At 40.5% G+C, this 13,752-nt stretch overlaps 1 protein-coding gene across 7 annotated transcripts in view; it reads right to left on the bottom strand.

The window, feature by feature from the left end:
* prdm15 (PR domain containing 15) overlaps positions 1-13,752 on the bottom strand; it is a 72,156-nt gene that overhangs the window by 15,639 nt on the left and 42,765 nt on the right. For all 7 annotated transcript variants that reach the window (XM_048540692.2, XM_048540689.2, XM_048540693.2 and 4 more), the window contains 6 exons: positions 8,765-8,899; positions 7,552-7,721; positions 5,815-5,894; positions 4,469-4,588; positions 3,075-3,206; positions 1,790-1,873 (listed from right to left, as the gene is read on the bottom strand). In XM_048540692.2, coding sequence (XP_048396649.1) covers positions 1,790-1,873; positions 3,075-3,206; positions 4,469-4,588; positions 5,815-5,894; positions 7,552-7,721; positions 8,765-8,899 — 721 coding nt within the window. The remainder of the gene's footprint in view (positions 1-1,789; positions 1,874-3,074; positions 3,207-4,468; positions 4,589-5,814; positions 5,895-7,551; positions 7,722-8,764; positions 8,900-13,752) is intronic.

Below are 13,752 nucleotides of genomic sequence, written 5' to 3'. Positions count from 1 at the left end.
TTTTGTACCCTCTTATAGGTTTTTATTTCATCTGTCATTTTCTTAATTGCCATTAACTACCCATTCTCACTTTCTAGAGGACTAGCACTTAGTTATTTAAAGGGGTTTTAGAGTATTTCAAAAGGAGTAAATGTAAACCCTTACTATCTGCCTCTCTGTTTCTCGCTAGCTTCTTCTTACACTTTTAATTTCTTATCCCAATTAATAGTTTAGCCATTCTCTGCCATTCTTTATATTGTGTCCATCATCAATCTGCCACTAATTTTTATGCATTATATAATTTTGAGGCTTTCTTTAACTTCTTTTAAATGCTGGGTTCTCTTATAATTTTTCTTTATAATAGAAATATTTTGAGTATTTTAAAATATCCCCCAAAACCTTTACCACTACTTCTCTACTGTTCTGTCCCATAGCTTAGTATCCCAGTGCATTTCAGCTATCTCAGCTTTCATACCATATTGTTGCATTTATTTAAATCTAAAGTACTAAAGTCTTAGACCCACTTGTCCCTTTCAAAGTGAATGTAAATATTCAATCATAATGTGCTCACTGCTACCTAGGATGCTTTTACTCTGAGGTCATTAATCAGTCCTGTCACACATACATTACCAAATCTGGTATAACCTCTCTAGCTGATTCCAAAACGTGCTGCTCAAAGAAAATCTTTCAAGAGTTTTCTATTAACTTCTCATCCAGGCTACTATTGCCATTCTGATTTTTCCAGTTTATAACATAGATTAAAATCACCCATAATTATTGCTGTACCTTTATCACAATCACCCAATAGTTCTCATATTACTTTGGCATCATGATTTTATTGTGGTTAGAAGTTCTGTGGACCACTCTAGCTAGAGGATTCTTTTTCTCCTACTATTCCTTATCTTCACCCTTTTTCACTGTGATCTCCTTAACCAAGGTCATCTCTAACTATTGTTCTAAAAGTTGTTCTACATTATCAAAGCTATTCCTCCACCTTCACCTAGCTTCTTACTCTTCTTGAATGTCACATAGCCTTCAATATTTATCATGCAGTCATATCTCTGTCATCAAAAAGAATAAACATAATTTAATGGCAATGTGTCCTGAATTTTTTTTTAATGACTGCTGCGCACATTCCAATATGGAGCCTTTAGTTTTCTGTTATCCTCGCAACGTAATGAAAATCTGCTCAATGGGAACATTTAAAGTAAGGTTAGAAGGCAATATTGTATTGAATCTTTCACTAATAATTTCTCAAGACTCATTCCTGCAAATTCACAATACATTACACAGATAAACAATTCAGACCCCTGCTTGCAGCCCAATTCCTTATTCTGTACGGATACAATTGCACCCACAAGTTAGCCTGCCAGCCTATAACTCATCTTTCATGAGCATTTATTCAACACCTTAGGAAAGAGGGAAGTGAAATCAGCTACTCGTGTCTGTGCTGGCTCTTTGAAACAGCTAATCTTAAATAGCTCTACCCCTCACTGTTCTTTCAGCACATCCATGCATAGCTTTCCATCATCACTGTAAATAAAAATCAACCTATTTGCTCTTCAAGATACCAAAAAAGTTATCAAAAAAAGTCGATTTAGAGTTTTATGTTGCAATGATAGTGTCTCTACCTCTGAGCCAGGAGGCCCACGTTCAAGTCCCACCCATTCCAAGTGTGTAATAACATTTCTTAAGCTGTTAGTTGGAAAGAATTTAAAGTAAAAAGTAGACTTCTCAAGTGACTGATCCAAAACTGGGTGATACACTTGATCCCAGTTTGAATAATATCTGATTAGTTTGGCAAACACACCAGTATGAAGAAGTTTATGGTTTTCCATACTGTTCCTCTCACTGAAGGTTTTCCCACACAGCTCACACATGAAGTCCTTCACACCTGCAGAATAAAACAAAAATTATACATGTTAAAAAATACATTATGCAGTGTCTATCAGCACACATTACAATGGGTTTTACCCCACTATGTAGCACGTGTAGAAACTGACAACCCTTTGAGATATGTCCTGGTTTCTTAGGCCAGCTCTCTCACTGAATTTTGAAAACCAACCCTTTATTTTTAAGTCCTTGCATCACGTTGCCCCTGTGTATCTCTGGAGTCTCCTTCACCCTACAACTCTCCAAGCTCAGTGTGCGACTCTAATCCTGGCCTCCAATGCAACCACAATTTTTAATTATTCTGCCTTTGGCAATCATGCCATTAGACACTGAGGCCCAAATTCACTCTCCAAACTTCTGTGCCTACTTATCTATCTCCTCTTCAATGAGATGCTTAAAACTTACCTCTTTTGTTCACTTGTCTCAGTGACACATGTAGCTTAGTTTCAAGTTTTATTTGAAAATGCTCCCATGAAGCACATTGGGACACTATTATAGTAGATGTGCTATATAAATAGAAGTTGTTCCTGAGAGCCGTACAGAGGCGGAAGGGGAGTGTGATGATCCTCTACTTCACCTAATCTCTGGTACAGACATCTTTCAGACCACAGATAACAAGTAGCAAACCTCCCCATCATAAAATACCTCAATTCTCTCCTGGGAGTAGTTCTCCCTACGGGTACTTGAAGAAAATGCAGAGTGGACGCAATTATTGTTTCCTCTTCAAAAGTAATCACTTTACCTCAGGATGATAAACTCAGTTAATAATTTTAAACCAGAGATTTTTGCCTGGATAAGATAGAAAAAGATCAGAAGCCAAGGGCAGCAGTTGGAGTTAAGAAGTAAATTAATTATTCTGAAATAGCTGATTGGCTTGCGGAGCAGAATTGTCTATTGCTATTCTTAGTTAGAACACAGTCCCCTAACCAAATGACGCAGAGTACTAAGGAGGACTGTATCTGTGACAAACTTAAACTCGAGTAGAACTCAGACCTTCTGAAGCAAGAGATTCTTGGCCCTCAATATAGATTACTTTAGATTAGATTCCCTACAGTGTGGAAACAGGCCCTTCGGCCCAGCAAGCCCACACCGCCCCTTGGAGCATCCCACCCAGACCCATCCACCTATAACCCACACACCCCAAAGCAGATAAAAGTCATACTGTCTTTGGTGTTAGCCCTGGCTACTGTGTCAATAGTTACCGGTGTGTCTCTTGTAGTGCTTAAGCATGTTGACTTTCTGTGCAAACTTCCGATGACACTCTTTGCACTCATATTCTTTGATGCCCTTGTGGAGTTTCATGTGATGTCGTAGAGCATGCTTCGTTTTCATTCCTGGACACAGAATAGCAAAGAAATGGACATTGTTACAAAATTAACAAGATTTCAGCAAAGTGGAAAATTAGAACTCCTATGGTTAGTAAATGGACAAGCAGAAAAAAGGAACTGGATTATATATGTGTTGAGAAAGGGGGTGAAGGATTTTCATCAAATTATTATATATTTGTTTCATTCACTTAAAGACTGCAAAGCAATCTTGGATGAGTATGGGTGGGAAGACGATGTCTGGCATTGAAGGATTTATCCATTGCCTGTCAAGGGAAAGCATGTGATGTCCCAATGGCTTTTCCTTAGGCACAGTCTCATATGCATCTGGATTCTAGAAGGTCATCGGTTGGAATTTTTAATAAATCTTCAAGACACACCAAGGCCACAGTGTGATCATAAGTGGAAAAGAGTGGGAAGGGTGCTGCAAAGAGAGGGGGAGATAGTCATCACAGAGAAAAAGAACACCCAAAATAGTGAGAGAATGCTTCACAGTGAGGAAGGAGATGCTTGAATCAGACAGGCAAGGTGCAGTGCAAAGGGTTGGTGGGGTGGGGGAGGTGATGGAGAGACAGAACATGGCTATGCACACATGAGTAAAGTGAGGGTGGTATGTTTCAAGAGGGACCAGCTTTTGAGAGAAAGAAAGAGAAGGGAAGTTGCTGTGGGAGAGAAACAGACAAAATGGCAGTGACAGAGGAAGGGAGCAGTTACTGATAGTACAGAGAGAGAAGGTGTGACACAGGAAAGAAAGAAGGTCGGAGAGAGGAAGATGAGGACATGGGATCGCTAGAGGTCGGGACAGTGAAGTGAGAGACAAGGAAGGACAAAGTGAGAGAGAGAGAGAGAGAGAGAGACACTGGAGGGGAGTAGTCAGCATTTCTCAAATAGATGTAAAAGATCACATTGCAGAATTTCAAAGAAGACTACAAAAGCAGTTGCCCTTGCCAATAACTATCTCTCACTATCCCTAACAGTTTTGCAATGCTTTTAGCGGGATCCTGCTGTGCTTAGATTGGCTGCCTCACTTCCTACTACATAGGCTGTTAAAGCATTTTAGGTGATGCCAAATTCTTGAAAGGTGCTTTCAAAACACAGACTCTTCTTTAAGAAAGAATGACCCCAGATTGCACCAGTGGTGACAACACTGTGCAAACAGTTCTTACTCTAGTCTCCCAATCTCATATGGGCAGCAGGCTGCCTCAGACCAAGCTTAACTCTTCCACAGTGCAGCTTGTATATGATAAGCAATAGTTCCTCCAATGTCTCACCTTTCCCACATTCTGCGCACAGATAGTCCCGAACATTGTCATGCACCCTCATGTGTTCCTTCAACATATCCCTCCGGGCAAATGACTTCCCACACTGTTCACAAGTGTGGCTCTTCACCCCTAAACAGGGACGAACACAATAGAAACATGATCCAGAATAGATAAACGACAGAAGAAAAGGTAATTTTTGATGTCTGATAACACACAGAAACAGTTTATCATCACAGACCTTTGTCTAAATAAAGTACAAGAGATACTTTTAGGCTAGCTTTTCATCAACAGTTAGTTATGGATAATACTGTACCATAGTGTAAACCAAATTTGGTATTCTCCTTGTGTCCTAGCATTTTGATCATTCATTTTTTGCTTTGAATGTCAGGAGTGCTGTAGCAGTTTACTTTTTTACTCCAAGAGTAACTAAAAGCATCTCCAAAATGTTTTCACTCCAAGAATAACTAAGCACCTTCAAAACAACCTCATCATCTAATACAAAGCAAGCTTGTAGTCTTTAGGAGGATGAAATAATTGATTAAATCTCCTTTGCAATGGTGTGTTTTTTCTGCTTCCAAGAACAGAGGACTAGAGGTGATAGGTTTAAGCTGAGAGGGGAAAGATATAAAAGGATCCAAAGGGGCAACTTTTTCCACACTGAGAATGGTGCACGTGTGGAGTGAGCTGCAGATACATTACAACATTTAAAATACAATTGGATAAGTACATGAATAGGAAAGGTTTACAGGGACATGGGCTAAATGGGACTAGATCAGTTGAGGATTTGTGGGGGTATTCATTGATAAATTGGACTGAAGGGTGTGTTTCTGTGCTGTTTGCCTCTATCTGTCATTGCTGCCTTTTAACTGGCCACAATCAGCAGCCAATCACAGCAGTAAGTGACTGCAGAAGAAAGCCACACCTAGCCTACATTTGGTGCTTCCCCCGACAGTCAGAATTAAAAATCTTTTGATTCATCCACCATTTGGGAAATCTACAGGTTTAGACAGTTGGCTTCAAGCAGTTGTGGAAAACTACTGTCATTGTAAGTGATTTCACATCATTGTAAATTACTCCACTTAAGTAACAACAGGAGGGGCGTAAATTCAGCTTAAGTGGAGAAAAAGAATCCATATTCTGAGTTAATCAGATTGAACACAAGAGCTTTCCACAATCCTTACGGTTAATGTCATACCACCCACCCACCTACCCCAATTAAAACATATAGTCTTGAAAAAAGAAGTATCAGATTGAGATTTAATTAAAAATTGAATCTTATTTTTGTTTTCATAAGGTGTGAGAAAGTAAGGATTTGGAGCAATTGGAAGAGTGATTTGTACAATGATATGGTTTACCTGTGTGGATTATTTTGTGACGTTCTAAGTTCCCTGTACTGTTAAAGATCCTTCCACAGATATCACAGGGATGGATGTACCTGGAACAGAAATACAATCAAATGACTCAACACAGGGATGGAACAGATCAGACAGGAATAAATCCAGCACATTATGGCCTTTGAGAAATTAGTTCAGAGCCTTTGCCATTGCTACAACAAAAAAAAGTCTCACTGATACAAAGGAGCTAGAGGCACTGCAGAAGATATAAAATGGACTGATGAGATGGTGCTGACTTACAGCAGGAAAGACTGAAACACCCAGACCTCTTTTCAGCAGAAGAAACTGAGAGATGATCTGTTAGAGACCTATAAGATAATTAACACTTTGACAGTGAAGACATGGAGATATTTGTTGGGAAAGCCAGAACTTAAGCCAAAAATGTAAAGATAATTAATATATTTGACAGGAAAAACAGAAGGAACATCTTTATCCAGGGAACTGTTTGAACATGGAATACCACCATAATTGAGGTGAATACCATTGATGCATTTAAAGATAAGTTAGACAAATACATGAGGCAGAAAAGAAGAGAAGGTTATGTTGATGGTGTTACACAGAAACAGGTGGGAAGGAACTTTAAGTGGAGCATAAACTCATTGTGGTTGTTTTGACCAATTACAGCCAAACTGCCTGCTTAAGTCTAAACAAAACGTGGCAGTTAACTGCTAGTCATCTCGCTGGCACATTCTCCATGGCAAAGCTTTATCAGTTAGTGTCCACTTGCCAACCATTCAGCACGCTATTCTCATACTATAGAAAATGTTATTCCCCATTACGCTTGTATTCTTGTTAATGTCCTGATAAGTGCAAGATGAAAGGCTTTGAAAAAATTGCGTCTATTTTAAGCAATTTTCAATTTTGCACTGCAAAACAACAACTCAGTATGTTGGTTCTTTCTCCTCGTTGCATTTTCTTCCCTGACTTCCTGCTTGTTTTCAAGCCTTTGCTCTAATATTTACCTCATGAGTGAGCTTAGAATCTGCCCAATTATAGAGTCCACAGTTATAGCAGGGATCACAAGCCAAGTCCAGCCCTCTCCTTCAGAGTTTTGCACATTTCCATACTTCCAGCAGTGGGTCTCTGGAGAACTTTCACCTCGCACAAGGGTATCAATCATTAATTAATTCAATACGGTTAGTAACTCAGTAGATGACTTGACCCAAGAGGGACAGAGCAACAGGTCTGATAATCACCAGAATAGGATGGTAGACGTAATTCTTAGCATCCAAGTTCAAATAACTGTGCAAGCTGAAGCTTTATCCAATAGAATTATCACAATTTTACACACAAGAAGAATCATTAAAGTGCTGGCACTGTGTAAGGGTCTAGCAGCTTCAATTCCAGCAGTATTCCTGGGCATACTTGGTCCCTGTAAATCTTGAGAAATGCACAGGCGTGTGTGTATTTTATATTTGATCCTATCCAAATGGATAATGTAGCACAGATAGTAGGAACTGCCGGTGCTGGAGAATCTGAGATAACAAGGTGCAGAGCTGGATGCACACAGCAGGCCAAGCAGCATCAGAGGAGCAGGAAAGCTGACGTTTTGGGTCTAGACCCTTCTTCAGAAATAATAATGGATAATGTCAAACTTTGTTTTGAGGCCCTCAGGTATAGCAAGGGATGACCCCTAGTTTAGCAGCTGACATATACAGAGTCCGTCATAAAGCATTACTGGCATTTAATGCCACTCACTTTTGCACATTGGGGTCAGAATCTGGCAGTTCTTCTCTATGAATGACCATGTGGGCATGATACGTGGCCTTCAGTGCAAAGCGACGATTGCAGATTGTACATCCATAGCCCTTCTCCTTATGAATCTCCATCAGATGCTTCAAATACTGACTCCCTTTTGCGAACGTGGCCTGTAAATAGCAACAGAATGGTAAGTAAAGTAGAACTGTGGATTCTGGAGATCTTGAACAAAAACAAGAATTGCTGGAGAAACTCAGGTGGGAAAGCAATGGGAAGAAAGCAGTGTTAGCATTTCAACTGTGGTGACTGAAAAAGAATCACTGGACTTGAAACGTTAACTCTGCTTTCTTCCCACAGATGCTGCCAGTCCTGCTGAGTTTTTCCAGAAATTTTGGTTTTTGTTGTAGAGCAGTGTTAAGTGGGATCCTAATCTCATTGACACTTCAAGTCTCATAGTCACCTGATTAAATCTCAATCAAATAATCAGTATATCAGAAGTTGGTATTCTGTGCTACTTACATGCATGCACACTGGTTGACAAGAGCTGCACATGTGCAGTTAGCTGCACTTTCGTCTCAAAAATTGAACAAATCCCTATTTAATTATTTAGGAATATAGGAATAAGGACAGGAGGTGGCTACTCTGCCCCTTGAGCCTGTTCTGCTGATCTAATTGCTTCACATTACCATCAATCCCATAACTTTTCACCCTCAGCTTGTACAGAACATATGCAACTTGATCTTAAAAAATATTAAAAGACCTGGCATCCAGTTTGTTTTGACGAAAATAGCTCCAAAGACTTAAGACCTTTTATGACAAAATATTTCTCCTCATTGGTGTCTGAAATGGGCAACTCCACAATTGTAGACAGCTCCTTCACATACAACAACTGAATGGGTATTGGGGGTATCTAACTTACTGCAATTTATATAGAAATACAAACAGTAAAACAAACCCTCCTGATGGAGAAGTCAGAATTTGGCTGACAGTGATAATGTCAGCAGTCACTTAAAACAATAACGTCCCAGTCCCTGCAACATGGTGAAACATGTCAGGACAATCCACAGGAGGGATTTTCAAACAATATTTCATAGTAAGGCACATTAAGAGATATTGGACAGGTAACTGAGTGTTTACTCAATGAAGTAGGTTTGAAGGAAGGATTTTAAATGTCCTTCATTGAGGATTCTTAATAACAGACAAAGAGACTTGCCTGGCATTTCTTACAGCTGTATTTATGTGGAATGGGTTCGTTGACTCCATCAGACTGTTCTTCGGTTTCCTCTGCAGTGATCCCGAGTTTGCTGATAAACTGCTCTCGTTGCTGCTCATTCATCAGTGGAATGTCCTGCACACAAGAATTGGGAAGATGCAATATGGTAAAGGACAGGATCAACCTTGCTGTATGACTCCCACACCTCTCTGAGTCAACCCATACGCCTCAATGCAAGTTTGCTCATGAAAGCACCTCAGTTACAATTGCCACAGGGCAACACTGCACTGGGCTTTTAGTATAGCGTTTGCATCATAACCAAAAGGTGACCGATAGACAATCATGTACTCTAGTCAGTACTTGACAATAATTTTGTAAAAAAAGCATTCCGCTTCTACCACAAAAATTTTATATTTATAAACTGGTGTTCACACACAACACTGAAAGGTATTCAACAAGGACAGGAAGTCACAGAGACAAGAAGGAGTGAGGACATAGGGATGGATCTGTAATCAATTACGAGAATTTACGGTTTCAAAATAGGAGGCTGGAATGATAAGTTAGTGTGTTTTGGCTTAATTTTCCAAAACTTCCTCAATATAGGGACAGTGCCATTCGACCAGAAGCTAGCTAACAGAACTCCTTTATTCAAAATGGGAGGAATACAGAAAATTGCGGCCAGTTAGCTTAACATCTATCATAGAAAAAAATGTTAAAGAGGTTATAACAGTGTACTTAGGTATGTTCAAGGTAATCAGGCAGAGTCAACTTGGTTTTGTGGAAGGGAAATCATGTTTGACCAATTTATTGGAATTCTTTGAGAAGGCACCATAAATTGGATAAAAACTCTGAACTTAGATTATCAAATGCCTTCTGGAAAGTGCCACATCATAGGTTATTCTGGCAAATAAAAATTCATGGTGTAGGGAGCAGCATGTTGGCATGGATAGAAAATTGATTAGCTAACAGGTATCAGTAAGCATAAATGTGACTGTTAAGATTGTAAAGATGGGTGCACCACAGGGATTGATGCTGGAACTTTAGCTGTTTACAATTTATATAAATGACTTAGATTAAGGGATGGAAGGTATGAATTCTAGATTTCCCAATGACACACTATAGGGAGAAGAGTAGGTTGTGAACAGAACATAAGGAAGTTGCAAAACGATTTAGACAGGATATGTGAGTGTGCAAAGATGTGACAAATGGAGAATAATAATATGGGAAAATATGAAATTGTCCATTTTGGCAGGAAGAATTAAAGAAAAGCATATCATCTGAATAGTGATAGATTGCAGAGCTCTGAGACGCAGGGTGACCTGGGTGGCTCTATGAATGAATGAATCACAAAAGATTAGTATGCAGCAACAGTTTGTAATTAGGAAATCTAAATGTTTTTAGTTACTGCAAGGGGAGTTGAATAGAAAAGTGGAGAAGTTGTGCCTCAGTTATACAGGGCATTGGTGAGACCACATCTGGGATGTTCCACATTGAAAGCAATTCACAATTCATCTCACTCAGTTCCCATGACAAGAACAGGATCATGATTAAAAGTGATGGCTATTCAAAGCTGCCAATACTCATTGACTAAGTTGATGCATGAAAGATTGACCATTTAGGCTGAGCTTACCATTCTTACATTAACTGAACTCTACTAATCAGTAAGTTCAGGAGGAGGAGTACAACAGTACCAATGAATATAATCACTGCACGAGTTTCAATTTAATTACGATTGCCAAGTAAGAACCCAGACAGCGAATGGCACCAGTGGCCTGAAGATGTTACCGTGTCAAAGTCAAGTTACAAAAACAGAACTGCTGGGAATGCTCAGCAGGTGTGGTAGCATCTGTGAAAAAAATACACAGCTAACGTTTCAGATCCAATGACCCTTCCTCAGAGCTGGGTAGTTCTGAGGGAGGGTCACCAGACCTGAAACATTAACTCTGATTTTTCTTCACAAATGCTGCCATACCTGCTGAGCTTTTCCAGCGACTTCTGTTTTTGTTCCTGATTTATTGTATCCGCAGTTCTTTTGGTTCTAAGAACAAAGAAAATTACAGCACAGGAACAGGCCCTTCAGCCCTCCAGGCCTGCGTCGATCCAGATCCTCTATCTAAACCTGTTGCCTATTCTCCAAGGATCTGTATCCATCTGCTCCATGCCCATTCATGTTTCTGTCTAGATACATTTTAAACGACACTATCGTACCCACCTCTACCACCTCCACTGGCAACGCGTTCCAGGCACCCACCACCCTCTGCGTAAAGAACTTTTCACGCATAACTCCCTTAAACTTTTCCCCTCTCACCTTGAAATTGTGACGCCTAGTAATTGAGTCCCCCACTCTGGGGAAAAAACGTCTTGCTATCCACACTGCCGATACCTCTCATGATTTTGTCGACCTCTATCAGGTTCCCCCTCAACCTCCATCTTTCTGATGTAAATAATCCTAATCTACTCAACCTCTCTTCATAGCTGGCAACTTCCATATCAGGCAACATCCTGATAAACCTCCTCTGCACCCTCTCCAAAGCATCCACATCCTTTTGGTAATGTGGCAACCAGAACTGTATGCAGTATTCCAAAATGTGGTTGAACCAAAGTCCTATACAACTGCAACATGATCTGCCAACTTTTATACATAATAGCCCGTCCAATGAATGAAAGCATGCCCTATGCCTTCTTGACCACTCTATCGACCTGCGTAGCCATCTTCAGGGTACAACGGACCTGCACACCCAGATTTCTCTGTGCATCAATTTTCCTCAGGGCTTTTCCATTTACCGTATAGTTCACTCTTGAATTGGATCTTCCAAAATGCATCGCCTCATGTCTGCCTGGATTGAATTCCATCTGCTATTTCTCCACCCCAATTCTCCAATCTGTCTATATTCTGCTGCATTCTCCGACAAGCCCCTTCACTATCTGCTACTCCACCAATCTTAATGTCTCCTGCAAACTTGCTAATCAGACCATCTATACCTTCCTCCAGATTATTTATGTATATCACAAACAACAGTGGTCCCAAGACGGATCCCTGTCGAACACCACTGTTCACAGTTCTCCATTTTGAGAAACTCCCTTCCACTACAACCCTCTGTATCCTGTTTCCCAGCCAGTTTTCTATCCATCTAGCTAGTATACCCTGGACCCCATGCGACTTCACTTTCTCCATCAGCCTACCATGGGGAACCTTATCAAATGCTTTACCGAAGTCCATGTATATGACATCTGCAGCCCTTCCTGCATCTATCAACTTTGTCATTTCCTCAAAGAATTCTATCAAGTTGGTAAGACATGACCTTCCCTGCACAAAACCATGCTGCCTATCACTAATAAACCCATTTTCTTCCCAATGTAAATAGATCCTATCCCTCAGTATCTTCTCCAGCAGCTTCCCCACCACTGACATCAGGGTCACCGGTCTATAATTTCCTGGATTATCCTTGCTACCCTTCTTAAACAAGGGGACAACATTAGCAATTCTCCAGTCCTCGGGGAGCTGATCCGTGCTCAAAACGATGTTGCAAAGATATCTGTTAAGGCCCTAGCTATTTCCTCTCTCGCTTCCCTCAGTAACCTGGGATAGAGCCCATCTGAACCTGGGGACCTGTCCACCCTAATGCCTTTTAGAATACCCAACATTTCCCCCTCCTTATGCTGACTTGACCTAGAGTAATCAAACATCTATCCCTAACCTCAACTTATGTCATGTTCCTCTCCTCGGGTGGGCCAACCCTTCCTCTTTTTACCCTCCTGCTCCTATGTATGAATGAAAGGCTTTGGGATTTTCCTTAACCCTGTTTGCTAAAGATATTTCATGACTCCTTTTAGCCCTCTTAATTCCTAGTTTCAGATTGGTCTTACTTACCCGATATTCTTCCAAAGCTTCGCCTGTTTTCAGTCGCCTAGACCATATGTATGCTTCCTTTTACCTCCTTGCTCGTCTCACAATTTTACCTGTCATCCATGGTTCCCTAATCTTGCCCTTTCTATCCCTCATTATCACAGGATATGTCTGTCCTGCACTCTAACCAACCTCTCTTTAAAAGCTTCCCACATATCAAACAGCTGTTCCCAATCCACATTCCCCAGCTCCTGCCGACTTTTGCTGTAATTGGCCTTTTTCCAATTCAGCACTCTTCCTCTTGGGCCACTCTCATCATTGTCCAGCAGTATTCTAAAACTTACGGAATTGTGATCACTATTCCCAAAGTAATCCCCAAATGAAACTTCAACCACCTGGCCAGGATCATTCCATAACACCAGGTCGAGTATGGCCACTTCCTGAGTTGGACTATTTACATACTGATCTAGGAAATCCTCCTGGATGCTCCTTACAAATTCTGCTCCATGTAAACCCCTAACACTAAGTGAATCCCAGTCAATGTTGGGAAAATTAAAATCTCCCATCACCACCATCCTGTTGCTCCTACATCTTTCCATAATCTGTCTACATATTTGTGCATCTACTTCACACTTGCTATTGAGAGGCCTGTAGTACACCCTAACATTGTTGCCGTACCCTTCCAATTTCTGAGCTCTGTTCATATTGCCTCACTGCTCAAGTCCTCCATAGTCCCCTCCTTCAGCACAGCTGTGATATTCTCTTTGACCAGTAATGGACCTCCTCCACCTCTTTTACCTTCCTTTCTGTCCTGCCTGAAGGATCTATAACCTAAAGTATATTTAGTTGCCAATCTTGCCCTTCCCTCAACCAAGTCTCAGTAATAGCAATAACCTTTTTTTAAAATTTTTTTTTCACCTGGGAGTGTGATGTTATTGATTATTTAAAAGTCAAGTTACTCAGATGAAAGTTTTAAACCAAAAATGTACAGGTCAACTTTTAGGAATGCAGGAACAGGAATAGGCTGTTCAGCCCCTTGAGCCTGTTTCATCATTCACTGGGATCATAGTTGATCTGTGATCTAACTCCCTACACCCAACTTTGACACATAACCCTTAATACCCTTGCTTAACAAAAACTT

This window comes from Stegostoma tigrinum, chromosome 12 (assembly GCF_030684315.1).
Source record: "Stegostoma tigrinum isolate sSteTig4 chromosome 12, sSteTig4.hap1, whole genome shotgun sequence".
NCBI lineage: Eukaryota > Metazoa > Chordata > Chondrichthyes > Orectolobiformes > Stegostomatidae > Stegostoma > Stegostoma tigrinum.
This window is presented reverse-complemented; position numbering and strand designations above follow the sequence as displayed.